The following is a 14,112-nucleotide window of genomic DNA, read 5'->3' on the forward strand; positions in this document are numbered from 1 at the left end:
CTTGTTCTCCTGGGAAGGTCTTCATGAGAGCCAGTTTCATTATGGTGCATGATGGATTTTGCAAATGCATGTGACAATACTGTTCTACTACTATATCCTTCATTTAGATTTAAAATACAGGGTATAGTGACTCAGTAGGAGGTGTATAGTAGACACCTCACACCTCCAAGTGCATGCTTGCATGTTCTCTCCGTGCTTGGTGGGTTTCCTCCGGGTGCTCCGGTTTCCTCCCACAGTCCAAAGACATGCAGTCTAAGGTGACTGGCGTTTCCAATTCGGCAGTTATATCTCTGCATGTGTGTGCATCTTGCAATGTGTTCCCTAAGTTTTCAGGAATAGGCTCCTTCAGGCTCCTCACAAGCCTACACAGGGTAAGTGGTGCACAGTAAATTATGGATCAGCACCTATGGATGATTAAAATTTTCTTCGTCATTCCTCAGTGGATCATCTTTGTCCTGAAAGCGCTCAATTGAACGATCTTCTCTCTAACATTTAAGAAGCATCTGCTGGTTTGGCCCAGGAGAGATCTGAAACAGATCAGTATTTTATGTAGCTTCTGTGATACTCTTTTCCAGCACTCAGTACTCTGGCAGCGGGATAACAGGCAACACACTGATGAATTATGGATCCTAATCCGGGCTAGCTGTGGTTAAGGAAATCAAAGGCTTATTTTTAAATAATAATAATAATAATAATAATTTTAAAAATCATATAAAATTAAACAGAATGATACGTAGTCATGGCATGAGACCAATAAACTCATATGAAAAAAAGATTTAAGAAACTTCCGGGATTTGCTCCCACAGAACACAGAAGCCATGTTTCCCTTTGCCCCAGGTAACACTAATTATTTAAGAGCTCGTGGTTGCAGTTGAAACCCAGGTTGAATTCGTCAGACTTAAATAATGACCATGTAAATGTGATCTATGATTTACTGTTTTTTTTTTTTTTTTTCGTTCCCCCAATAACCCAAACCAGACTGGGGAAGATAAAGAGCTGCTTGCAAATCAGTTTAAAGCCTGACATCCTGTTTTCAATAAAGGTTTGCTGTCAAGAGCAGAATTTCTGTGGCTTTTAATTAGGAATGCATGCTGTATCTCAAATCCCAGACAGGCCTGATATCACTGAACACAAACACAATACAAAATGCTGCATCATGCATAACCACAGAGTATTACAGTCTTAATAAATGCATGTTGACTTCTAAATATTTCACACTCATAAATACGGATATACTGTAGATAATTCATGTATAGTTCATTATAAAGACTAGTTTGAACACATTACGCCGAATTGAAATGTCTTAAATATATTTTAGCCTCATGAGTGATTAAATTCCCAACAGCAATTAAATTCCCACCATGTTTTTATTTGGGACACAAAGACGTGAGGACTAGCTTGGCATGTTTGGGAACTTTTAAGTCTCCTTCGTGTAGCACTGTTCGTATACCATCTAATTTAACACTTATATATCAAAGTATATGTTAAAGTATACAACGTCGGATATTTTGTTAACTCAGAGTTGTGTCTCTTAATGCGCCAGTTACGTAATTTACAAATTAATGTTTAAAAACATTTTTCCTACCTCAATCTCCCAGTTTCACTCCTTCTCCAAATGCACCATTTCAGTGTCTATGTAAATGAGCTACTGCTGAGCCACGCCCACCAAGAGAACAGCAGAGCTGAGCAACAAATCACAAAGTGCAGGAGCTCTTCTTATATGAGGTCACATTAGGAGGGAAATGAATTGGGTTGTTTATGCCAAGTCAATACAAAAAAGGGGAAAAAAAGGAACAGCTGGGAATGTTTTTTTTCTCCTCAGTTAAAAAAAAAAGATTTGTACATACTCAACCTACAGACTCGTAGTGTACATGTAAAGTTTTATACAATATGATGCCACTAAAACACATACCCACTAGAGACACTAGCCAGGCATCAATTAAAAGTGCAATGTAGTGGCATTTGAGAGCAGAACCGCTGGCAGCTGGAGCGCGGTGCTAGGGAGGCTTCTTTGCTCTTCACGGATTTACTGGGCAAACGATTCTCCCAGCAGCAGTTCGAGTCAAGGGCATGGCTAGCTCCTGAGAGCATGGTGGTTTGTCTCTAATGAGACACACACTGCTCCAACCCCCAGCCGCTACTCCACATGCCAAAACGCTGGAGAAATCTGCAGCCCAGGGCGGGGAGACTGGCCGCTCCACATCACAATCAGACCGAGTCAAGCACGCTGGGCTGGGGGGAAGAAAAACTGTCGATTTTTCAGCGCCAGGAGTGGAACGCCAAAAACATCTTTGGAAACAGATGCGATTTCATCATGTTGGGCCTCGCATTTTCATTAATATTGCAGAGATGCAACGAGAGCTAGTGTGCATAATACGCTGACGAATCGCAATATGGAAGAAATAAAGAAAATTCCAACCTGAGAGGAGGAATTCAGCATAAAACTGGTATTTAATAAGTAATTTGTCATTTTAGATTCTGCAGTATTTTTCTGTAGGCTCAGCGTTTTTTTTTAAAATAGAATTTACATACTTTAAATCAGTGCAATAACCAATGATGTTTGGGCATTACTGTTTAAAAATGTAGTAGAAATACTTTCTAGAACATTAATTCTGCCTTAGGTTACTGTAATGGTTTTCTAACTTGAATTAAATTCCATTTTATTTATATAGCACTTTTAACATTGGTCATTGGCAAGGAAAGACTCCCTGAGAGGACAATAGGAAGAAACCTTAAGAGGAACCAAACTCAGAACCAGACTTACACTTCTATATTTGTATATTTTCCTTATAGTTTACGATTTCTTTATGTCCATTCTGAAAATACTTGTGTCATTCATAAAGTAATTCATACATACAGTTGAAAACCAGATATTTACATACACTTAAGAAGAAACAAATGACGGAAAGAATTTACTAAGGAAGTGTAGGTAAATCTTTGACTGATGAAAGTAATAACAATAAGAATAAAAAACAATGTTTAAAAATATGTTAATATTTATAAACCTAAAACAGACAATTTTACTTTGGTTTAATGTTTAATAGTAAAGAAAAAAAAATTGTATTTTTTTTTCTTAAGTATATGTAAATATCTGGTTTCAATTGTATAATTTTAGTTTGTAACTTATGGGCACTGGTGACTCAGTGGTAGGTGTTTCGTCTGCCATGCAGAAGGCCCGGGTTCGATTCCCAGCCAGTAGTGCCCAAACCCCAGCCACTGGATAAGCCCGGATAAAATGGGAGGGTTGCGTCAGGAAGGGCATCCGGCGTAAAACCTGTGCCAAGTTGTTGTGCGGACCGGATATTCCACTGTGGCGAACTCTTGCCGGGTGCAGCCGAAAGACCAACAACAACTTGTGTACTTTCATCAAATTTTTTTACGATTGAAAATTGTACTCTCTAGTGCAAAATATTTCACTGTGAAATCCTTTTATTCCAGGTCACGGATTATTGTCCACGCATTTCACTGCACATCATACTGTGTTTGGTTGGGTATGTGACAAATAAAATTACAGATCACCGTAAAAAACAGCGTTATGTTTTATACTATGTCATGATGACAAAGCGGCTGAAAAAAAAAAAAGACAGGTCTGAGACAAGTGTTTACAGATTCGAATGGCGTGAACTCCATAATACAAACTATAAAAAAAAGTAAAGGAGCTCTTTTAATTAATAGCTATGGACTCTTAAAACTCGGTTTTAAGTTGCTTACAGAATCTTCAATCCATCTCCAAAACGCATTATCATCATCATCAAATAAAATTCAGCTGGAGCATTAACACACACACACTTTAAGGGAGCTCTGTGAACTGTGTTAACTCACAACAGAAATCGTAACATATGGGCCCTTTAACTTAGATCAATATCAGTCCTGCATCTGCGCAGCTCAAATGAAATGTATGTACATATACGCAGTCGCACCGAGCGCTGATGTGGACTTCTAAACAGCCTGCTGTTAATGGTGCTGTTTAACCGCTGAGGCTGATGCTCTGCGAATAACAACACGGCAAATACATTCACCTTCACAATTCAGTGCGCATAACAAGCTTGGGGAAAGAAACTTGCGCTAGACTACCGATCCTATAAGTTGTATGTTGGTCACCTATAGGAGCCTGGTGCTGCTCTTCGTCTTCCTTTAGGTTGCCTTGAGGCTGTGATCGGTCCAATCAATCAATCTTTTCTTATTCCTCGCATGCAGTCGGATCGGATTGTAATCAAAACATAAACAGAAGCAAATGAATGGAATCATCGTGCTGAAAGGAGTCATCTATTTTCATTAGTGCACTGGCTGGAAGGTGCGACGTGCGCGCTCTCTCTCTCTCTCGTCTGCTCTGCCAATGACAATCCGGCTACATTCAACACTATTGACTGTAAATGTCCCGCCATGCCTAGCTTAATTCCATTATCCAAAGGAATGGGCCGCAAAATCGCTACATGCTTGTGCAAAGTACGCCCAGGTGGCTACCTCGAGTGCGCACAAAACACCCCTCATAATCATCAGCAAAGGACGCTGATTCCCACAAGGCTGCGTGCTAATACCTTCTCCTGAAATAACCACAGAGAGACAGGCGGATTAACGTGATGTATGTAAACTTAGCCGGGTAATAAACAGATTCTTACTTTATAACCTTGATGGAAATTAAATCAGGCTTGTCATCCATATGGCTGTGATGACACATCTCTATCGGCTGCCTTCGACATAAGAAAGATGCTCTCGTGTGATAATAGTAGTAATTATCCTAAAACAGGAGCTGCTGAAAACAGGATAATGTAGAGAAACGCAAACTGGAGCATCGAGACGCTTGAAAGCGCGAAGGCATCCGAAAAGCGGTGTGTGCCCTCTACGGGGTTTGCTCTCGCACCTTTCCTCCTGGAGGATGTAAAGAGCGGTACTTTTAATAGAGTAACAGTTACCAAGTCTTATTTATATAGCAGGATAAAGAGTCAAAAGCCAATCCGCTTGGCTTGAGCTTTAGAGCTTTCTAAGCCGTGCTCTGTGCGACGACACAGGAGCTGAATCCTGCCTTAGAGAATTGGAGGAGGAATAAAGGAAAAAAAAAAAGAGAAGCTAAAACACACTTGCACTTGAGGGATCAGTCAGACTGAGGTAGCTGTTTACTTGGGCTAAAACAGAACGGCGGCGCTCCTGATGGCGTTTGAAGGAGGAAGTAGAAGAGTGGCCCCGAGCATGTTGTGTGCAGAGCCTGTGAGCTATTTATACACCTCCACATTTGAGTAAGCGCTCCTTTAGTGCTGCAGATTGGCACACGCGTGATACCGTTAGTGGTATTGTTAGTAATATTTGGCAAAGCAGCGTTCTTCATATCCATACCTGTGTACCTTTTGGACATCTGGAAAAGCTATATATATATATATATATATAGAGGGCAGGTCAGAGTATAAACCATACCTGCAGCACTACTATACATTTGTTTAATAATTTTTCTAAAATGACAAATTTTAAAATAATCCTAAATACTAGCAATCCATATTTCTTTCTTGAGGAACCTCCATGTTTAGCTCATGTTTTAATTTTAAGCAACATGTACATCTACAAATCTACTGCAACTCCATTAAGCAAGAGATTGGTTAGCACTATGGCCTCGCGCCTCCATGGTCGAGGATTTAATTCCTGCCTCGGGTCTGTGTGCATGTTCTTCCCGTGCTTGGTGGGTTTCCACATTAATTGGTTAATTGGTGTCCCCAAATTGTGTGTTTTGTGATGGATTGGCACCCTGTCCAGGTTGTGCCTCGCCTCATAGCCAAATTTATTCTTACTTCCTCCAAGACTCATAAAGTCAGCCAGCAACATTTTTAAAGAAAGTACTATCTGCTGTCCTCGACAAGCACATGTGAGGTTATGCTTGTGGAAGAGGGCGGACTGGGGCTGTCTTTTTTATGCCATCTCTTCCAGTTTTGCTCGCTCGTCTCCCGGTGCATGGATAGCTGGAACTCGACCTCATCAAGTCTTTATGTCGCTACACTCAGGAGTCTTAAAAAACTTTCAAGCATGTCATACGTCAGGAAGACACTCTACGGTATGAAAACCATATCCTGTCTGTGTGGTACATGGACCCTGCCGTCTATTAATATGGTCTACTTGTGGAATAAAGTAGCCATAATGCAAGGAGCATCAACCAAGGGTTTGGGGAGCAGTTGCAATGGGGCTGCATTATAATTGTGTAATTGTGAGCAAATGTGCTTTATAGCATTACCGCCCGTGGGCGAGTCTTAATTAGTATTTAAAATCAACCAACCGTATAGAAGACGTTAAATGGTATGTTTGCGTTTGGCTGATTGGACAGTCCAGGTCCAAAGCTAAAATGTGATTATTTCAGAAATAAAGTAAAAGGTGCTGATGCGGCAGTGCTGGAGTGTGTAATAGAGGCAGTGAGAACTGGTGGTCCAGCGCAGACAGGGAGAGTAGGGAGGCAACAGCTGCTTTCCCCTGTGTGATTAATGAGGAGGGGAGCAACGCCAGACAGCAGCAAACCCTCCCTAACACACCTTTCATCCACTCCAGCTGCATACACAACAGGACTACAGTAAAGGACTAGCGGACAGCCGAAAGTCTAACAAAGAAACTGCTCCTGCTATGAAACCTGCACTTATTTTTGTTTTTTTTTCCCCACAAAAGACAGTATTAATCCAGATTAATAAGGATAATATTTCGCAGTGGGACATTTGGATCTTGGTCTTCATTTCTCAGCCAGCTGAGATGCAGGAAATCAGAGGAAACTGTATTCCCTGCAGAGGAGCTGATTGGAAGGCGAGGGTGAAACGAGAGAAATCTAGGGAAATAGGGCAGCGCTGGCAGCTTTACTACACGGCTCACAGGACAAAACTTTCTCCAAACACTCATCACTATTCCAGCCTTTCAAATGCCAGCTTATAACCTGCTTGGCGAAGAATATAATTCGCCCTCAGACAAAGTGATCTTGCAAAAAGAGGGAGTATTGTGCTCGAGGTACCATAAATAGGAGCAGTAAAATTCAATGTCGGGGGGAAAAAAGCTACACGTTCGAAACGTGCCATCGTACTGAAGCATGGAGATGAGGGCTATTTTATCGACATGAGAATACAAAGAAGATGAAAGAGATCATTTCATCAAAGAGATCGTTATAAGTGGATGAAGTGGCAGTTCCAACGGGGTGCTTAATGGAATTGCATAGCATTAGAGGAAAAAACTAAACAAAAAAGATGCACCCTGGGCATGTCAGATGGAGCGCTAGTGTTTTTATTTAGACCAAATTTAAAATCAGGACAACTCTTTTAATATTCCAATTCTTGCATGTGGAATTAAACAAAAGAAGTTGCAAGCAAGAGTTAAAATCTTAGGACGAGACCTACAGTAGTGTAAGTCCAGAGTAATTATCGTGAACAAAATTGGACACATTATTTGAATATATGCCTTTTTTAAAAATTGGTAAAAATGTACATTTAAATGTTTAATGGTATGTTAAGAAAAAAATCTTAACCAGGAAATAGAGACTATTATACATAATCAATAGAAATAACCTTTTCCAACAACATTTTTTGTTTTAGATTGTAAATTTCTGTTGCTGCCTTGTATTCATTCACTTACAGTAAATGCTCTCTACAGCATGTATGTTCCAGCCCCCAGGGATGTGTCTTGCTCCACAATAGTGTCTCGTTAGCCACCAGCATGGTGTGTTGATGTGTTTTTTCTTCTTACATCTCATTTACCACTTATTTAACCGAGTTGAAATTTATTCATTTTGAAATAAACTGCCATTTTTGCAAGTTTGCGTTTGTGACGAAAACGTTTCAGGCGATAATTTTATACATAAGATAATTGGGACTAATCGTCAACCAGATTCTGTCTTCATACGATTGTCGGGCTTTATCATCGGTTACAGTTATTTCATTTTATTAAAAACATAACATTTTGCTTGTGACGGTGCTTGTGAGAACTCCTCCACATCTAAAAAAATGCTCTTGCTAAACTCTTTGCTGTTCTCCAAATTTAGCTACATCACTATTGCTGCCCTCAAGTCCTCCTTGAAAGTTTGAGAGTTTGGGGGTGGTGGTTACAGCATGGTATGTGGGTTTGTAAGAGAAAATGGACAGCATAAGGAAAAAAAAGAATGGCATGAAAAATGAAATAAAATGACGTGAGAAACAAAACAGACAATAAAAAAAGAGTAAAGATAAAAAACGTAAGAAAAAAAATAAACAGTTTGAGAAACAAAATGAAAGGTGTGAGAAACAAAATAAAGAGTTAAGAAACAAAATCGAAGGTGTAAGAAACAAAATAAAAGGTGTGAGAAATAAAATAAACAGTGTGAGAAACAAAATAAAAAGAGTGAGAAATAAAATAAAAGGTATGAGAAACAAAATGAAAGGTGTGAGAAACAATATAAATATAGTGTGAAACAAATTAAAAGGGGTGAGAAACAACACAAACAGTGTGAAAAACAATAAACAGCATAAGAAACAAACGAAAGAGAGTGGGAAACAAAACAGTTAGAAAAATAATAAACAGCATAAAAAACAAAATAAAAAGGGTGAGAAACAAAATAAAAGGTGTAAAAAACAAAATAAACAGCATTAGAGACAAATTAAAAGAGGTCAGAAACAAAATAAAAAGCATAAGTAACAAAAGAAAATAAACAAAATAAACAGTGTGAGAAACTAAATAAACAATGTGATGAATTAAAAGATGTAAGAAACAACACAGAGTGAGAAACAAAATAATAGGTATAAGAAACATAATGGACAGCATGAGAAACAAAATAAATGTGTTCAAGTGAAACCGGCATTATAGTTATTAAAGTAAAAACTCATTTTATTATTCTATATAATCTCCTGCTACTCTAATGCACTTGCCCTAATGCTTGTCCTAGTGCATGGACACCATCCGTGTTGAAAGTTTCCTCAGTGTGCAGAGTTCCTGTAATGTGCACTTGTAATTGGTGGCTGATTGTGTGTACAGTTCCCACAGACAGATGCGTCTTTTCTGTAAGTTGGCGACACGTAATCTGATGATTTTCAGGGATGAGGCGTTCTACTCGCTACATGATCACAGTCATTGACAGACGTACAGTCTTCTTTAAACTGCTTGTGTCATTCAAACGTCCTCCTGCTGCTAAGAATCACATCACTGTACTGTGCTTGATGTCTTATGTAAATGTCAATTAGCTTTATGCCTTCATTCACAAGAAATTTCATCGCGCTGTAAAAGTCCCAGTTTGACTTGAACGCCCCTCATAGATAAATCGTGCAAAAGTCGACTTTGACGCAGTTGGCTGCTGTTTATCAGTTACTCTGACTTTCTGTGTGTCGAACAATTTTACAGAAATATAAAAAACAACAACAACAAAAAAAAAACTATACAATGTTTATTATTAAACTAGTTCTTTACTAGCATTGTTAACTTTAACATACAGTGCGACTGACAATTCAACTTTGTTTAGTTAATTATAAACTGTAAAAGTTTATAATTATAAAATACTTTTATTATAAATTATCAAGTGTACGTCAAACTTTAGCAGTAAAAGTAGGTAAATGACATCACAGGTTTTTATAGATTTTCCAGTCAAATCTCAGCAAAAAAAAAAGAAGCTGACCGGTGCAGGATTTATGCAACATGTTTCCAAAGTGTGTAATGGAATATACTGTATATATGAAGGGTTTTAAAAAGAAGCACTGCTAACAGCTGTCCCACCTCCATGGATGTAACTCATAGCAGTGCCCCGGCTGATAAGTCCTGCCTTCCTCTCCATCTGTCTGAGACGCCTGCCCTGTGAGTAATTCGGGAATGAGTAGTGCGTTCACACTACGCTACCATAAAGCTGTTGGCCAAAAAAAGCCCAGAGACTAATTATCCACGCCGACTGCATTGAGAGATCAGGGGCTCCAAGTTCACGCACAGATATCAGACACAACATGTTTCCTCGGTAAATGTGCCCATAAAGCCAACCAAAGCGCAATGTAAATGACCATTAAGCTCGCCGGTGGTTTATTCTCATCCAGCTAATGGCCAACGTCAGGCAATAAAGTGCTTCTTCTTCAAAGCGCAAAGAAGCCAAGAGTCAGTAAACAAACAGGGCTAACTGTCTTAACAGAAACACCCTGCTTGGATTACTAAAAGTTACACTTTCAATTCATACACGATGACGAATGTTTTGCTTGCCAGGAATTACAGCTTGGTCTCTCTTACTGTATCAAACGTGTCCATGTTTTCAAAAAACTTTAGGCTGAAATAATCTGAACCTCGTTCTTTTTTCAATTAAAAAAGGTGACAAAAAGTAATTAGTGCCGTAGACTTAATTTAATTCAAATCAAATTAGATTTTGTCACTTACACAACCGTTCACTGTATGATATGCAGTGAAATGCTTGCATGACTGTCAGTGACCTAAAATGAAAAGGTAGCATAGAACAGAATGATTTCACTGCAATAAAAGTGCAAAAAAATTGCACTAGAAAAATACAATTAACCTAAGAAGAAAAATACGGTATGCACCAAAATATGCAAACTTGCGAATCTCAGACGAGCATTTGTCCGGCGTAGCTCCAGACACACGTGTTCCCAGGAGTGAAAAGAAAGTTGTGTTGTGCAGTCGTTGTTGGAAATGGGTCTCTCGTCATAGGAAAAGGTATTTATAGTTGAGAATTATTTCTGCTCATCCGGAAGCGGCTGTGAATGTGAACCAAGTTCGAAAAAAGATGTCAGAATTCATTCCTTCCCGTACCCGACCCATTCCCCCGATCTTACACCACCTGATGCCTACTTGTGGGGAATGTTAAAGGAGAGTGTTAAGGACCATTCCTGCATTACACAAGCAAAGCGTCTCCTTTGTTTGGGGATAAGTTTGAGAATCTGCGTGAACAATATGCGTGAACACTGTCTACATCGAGGCGCTGCACACACACACTTGAAATACTTACATTATGCGTACCATGGTAAATCAACACTCTTATAGTGTGTATGTTAGTTTCTTCAGGTGAAATAAAAGAAACTAATTTACCAAACACGCAAAGAACATGCAAACTCTGAACACTAACACAGATGGGAATTTGTAAAAATTACAAAGAATGTTCAGAATGTAATTGAGAAGTGTAACAAATATAAAAAAATATAAGGGTAAAGATATGATGTGTGAGTATGACAGCAGCAGCATAAGTGAAACATTAAGAAACAAACTAATGTGTGTTTGTGTGTGTGTCGGGTAAAACAAGAACAAGAGATGTGGCTGTGTGCAAATGTGCAATGTGGCATGTAATGTAGTTAATCATGACCCTGATGTGTAAGCAGGAATGTAGGGTGTCTGTGTGTGTGTGTGTGTGTGTGTGTGTGTGTGTGTGTGTGTGTGTGCTTGTTGCTTTCTACCAGCTGCCAATCAACACAAAGAGAAGAACAGTTCAAGGAAGACAAACATCTGCAATCTGCTCAATATTATAGCAGAAAAATGTCAACGTTCCTACTTTATCAGCTACAGTATGTACTGTACTGTATGTCTGGGTGAGACGATGAGACAAGTATGTGAGATACCCTAGAGGAGACATCTGGAATTGATGATGTTATATTCCAAAAAGTGGTCCACATCCATGTTCAGGTATAAATCGCTTTCATGTTTGATTTGTCCAGAGCCCGAGTACCTGTAATTGTACCCTGCTAGACACCGCCTCCTCAAGTGGACTTGAGCATCAAATGCTGATCGGGTTGAAGGGTTGAACCCTTAATCTACATTTTGACTTGGAGATTTTAAGTCGATCACTTTTTACACTGTTGCTAATCTGGTAAAATCTGGTTTACAGAGCAATAAAACAGCATCAGTTTATTCTGTAAACAAACCATCAATCTTTATTTACTGTACAATCAAAAGACTTCTTGTGCAGTATGTCATTTCGCTTATGGTGTAACAGCAGCTGGAGATAATAATTTAGACTTACCAGACATGAGAGGCTGTCCGGTTATGCCCATGGGCGACATCCCTAGGTTGTTCATGGCGGTGGCCCAGGCGTTCGGGTCAGATATGGGCATTCCCAACGAGCTGGAGTCCATTGCTATATTACGAAGACCCTCTATACAGACAAGGAGAGAGGGAAAAAAAAATTCTTTAATGAATGGATTCATTTTTTATTCTATTACCAAACGAAATAAACATCTTTCTGAAAATGCAGGCTGTATAAAGCAACATCATGTGCACATTTAGGAAAGCTATCGCTTTGTAATCAATTTAGATTTCCCCATACGTCTGGAAAGCCTGAAGCAAAATATCCGAAACCCCCTCTTGGAAAAGTATCCGTCTTTGTCGTTTCTAGATAGCGACAAGAGAGAGCTCCGATCACGCTCTAATTTACATCCGTCTACGTCTCAGCGAGAAGGGAAATGGACTCTATTATAAAACATTTAATCTGCTATTGAAGGGGGGTGGTGGGTGGGGGGGGGTGATCCACAAAGAGTGCGAGCTCATCCAAAAGAGTAAGCACTGGCCTGTGAGCTGAGAGGTTAATGTTGAGATCTGTCTGTAATTGATGGATGGTGCACATGGGGCTTTACCGAGGCAGTGTGAGAAAAGAAGAAAATATGGTTTCACCATTGAAAGACTCTTGGCTTCGCAGCCATTGTTCCACACTAGGCTTTTTACAGAGAGCTCAATGTCAGCGCAGGAGATAGTATAGCAGCGAAATACAGCAACTCATACCACTCTCAGCCATATTCTACTGAGTGGACTATATGGTCGTTGTTTAGTAATGGACACTAGGTATGATATATATATATATATATATATATATAGCATTGAATAAAGTGCTACCATATTCAACCCATATTCTTAGAAGCGGGAAAAAAAGAAGTGCAGCAAACTATTTTGTCAAGATTTACCGTCATTCCTGATTATGACATATGCATTTCTGCAGAGGAAATTTTTGTTTTTTTGCTGTTTGATTCTCCATTATGATTGGTAGAAAGATTTGATTCCAGTTGCAGGTTTGTATTAATGAGTTTGTTCTAATCGGTATCAAACCTTATTGTATAGTAAATCACATAAGGGGCATGTTTGACAGACTTTGTAAAAGTCAGAAATAAAAGCTGTCAATTTAAGTCTGGTAAGGTTTTGTAGTTTCTTGATAGAGTAACGCAATAAAATGAGCCGTCACTCATATTAACTTTAAGTGAGAGAAAGAGAGAGAGAGAGAGAGAGAAAATAAAAGAAGCTGGTGAGAAAACGGTTATTGGTTAAATGGTTATAAATATAAAGAAGTATTAATGGGTAAATATGACAGATCACACTTAAATAAGTACAAGAATTGTAGGCTTTGACAAATTTCCATAGAAAAGGAATAAAACACAGGAAAATGACCTACCAAACACATACTGTACCAGGCACGTCCACTAGCCCCTACCACCCCCCCCCACCCCAGTCAGCACCAGACACACAACCAGTGCTCCCCACTCCATCTCCTCTATTCACTTCTCTCCTTTTCTCTCTCTCTGCTCGCCACTTAGACAAATGAATATTTCATATCGGATTATTCAATAAACCGCAAAAAACAGAGCTGATCGATGCTTAATTTGAGCCGTGTCTATATGCATGTGGTTTCAAAAAATATGAGAATTTGACAGTTTGTGTTCCTGGAAATATTTCTAAAAAAAATCCATTGATTCAGTGCTTTTATTTGAGTACAAGTTCCAAAAAAAAACAAGAAACAAGAGTTGTATAACTACTTGGAAGAAGAAGAAGAAAAAAAAAAGAACAAAAGCATGAATTCCCAATAAGGCTCATGGGAAATAAAGAATTGACAAAGGTTCTCATATTACAGGACATAATCAGTGCCATACATAAATATTTGGACTGCACTTAAGAAGAATTATGCCTATGTAAGGGTCAAGAAATTAATTATAAATCACCACTAACAGCCGAAAAAGTGTTAAGTTCCCCTTTATGTATTTTGGTTTATGCTAGAAATGTATGCGCTGTAATTTGTTGCAATTATTATGATACTACTTGTGTGCTTCCATTCAGATTAGAATACGCCTGTACTGTACTTAGCCATTGAGAAAATTCCATTGTATGTATGTATATATTTATTTATCCTTTATTATTATTTATTTAATATTTTTTTCAGATTGAGGTCAGATTGTG

At 38.9% G+C, this 14,112-nt stretch overlaps 1 protein-coding gene across 4 annotated transcripts in view; it reads right to left on the minus strand.

Annotated features, from left to right (window-relative positions):
- enox2 (ecto-NOX disulfide-thiol exchanger 2) overlaps positions 1–14,112 on the minus strand; it is a 290,449-nt gene that overhangs the window by 77,085 nt on the left and 199,252 nt on the right. For all 4 annotated transcript variants that reach the window (XM_053476492.1, XM_053476469.1, XM_053476477.1 and 1 more), the window contains one exon: positions 11,918–12,049. In XM_053476492.1, the coding sequence (XP_053332467.1) occupies positions 11,918–12,049 (132 nt within the window). The remainder of the gene's footprint in view (positions 1–11,917; positions 12,050–14,112) is intronic.

The sequence above is a fragment of the Clarias gariepinus genome, chromosome 2 (genome assembly GCF_024256425.1).
Source record: "Clarias gariepinus isolate MV-2021 ecotype Netherlands chromosome 2, CGAR_prim_01v2, whole genome shotgun sequence".
NCBI lineage: Eukaryota > Metazoa > Chordata > Actinopteri > Siluriformes > Clariidae > Clarias > Clarias gariepinus.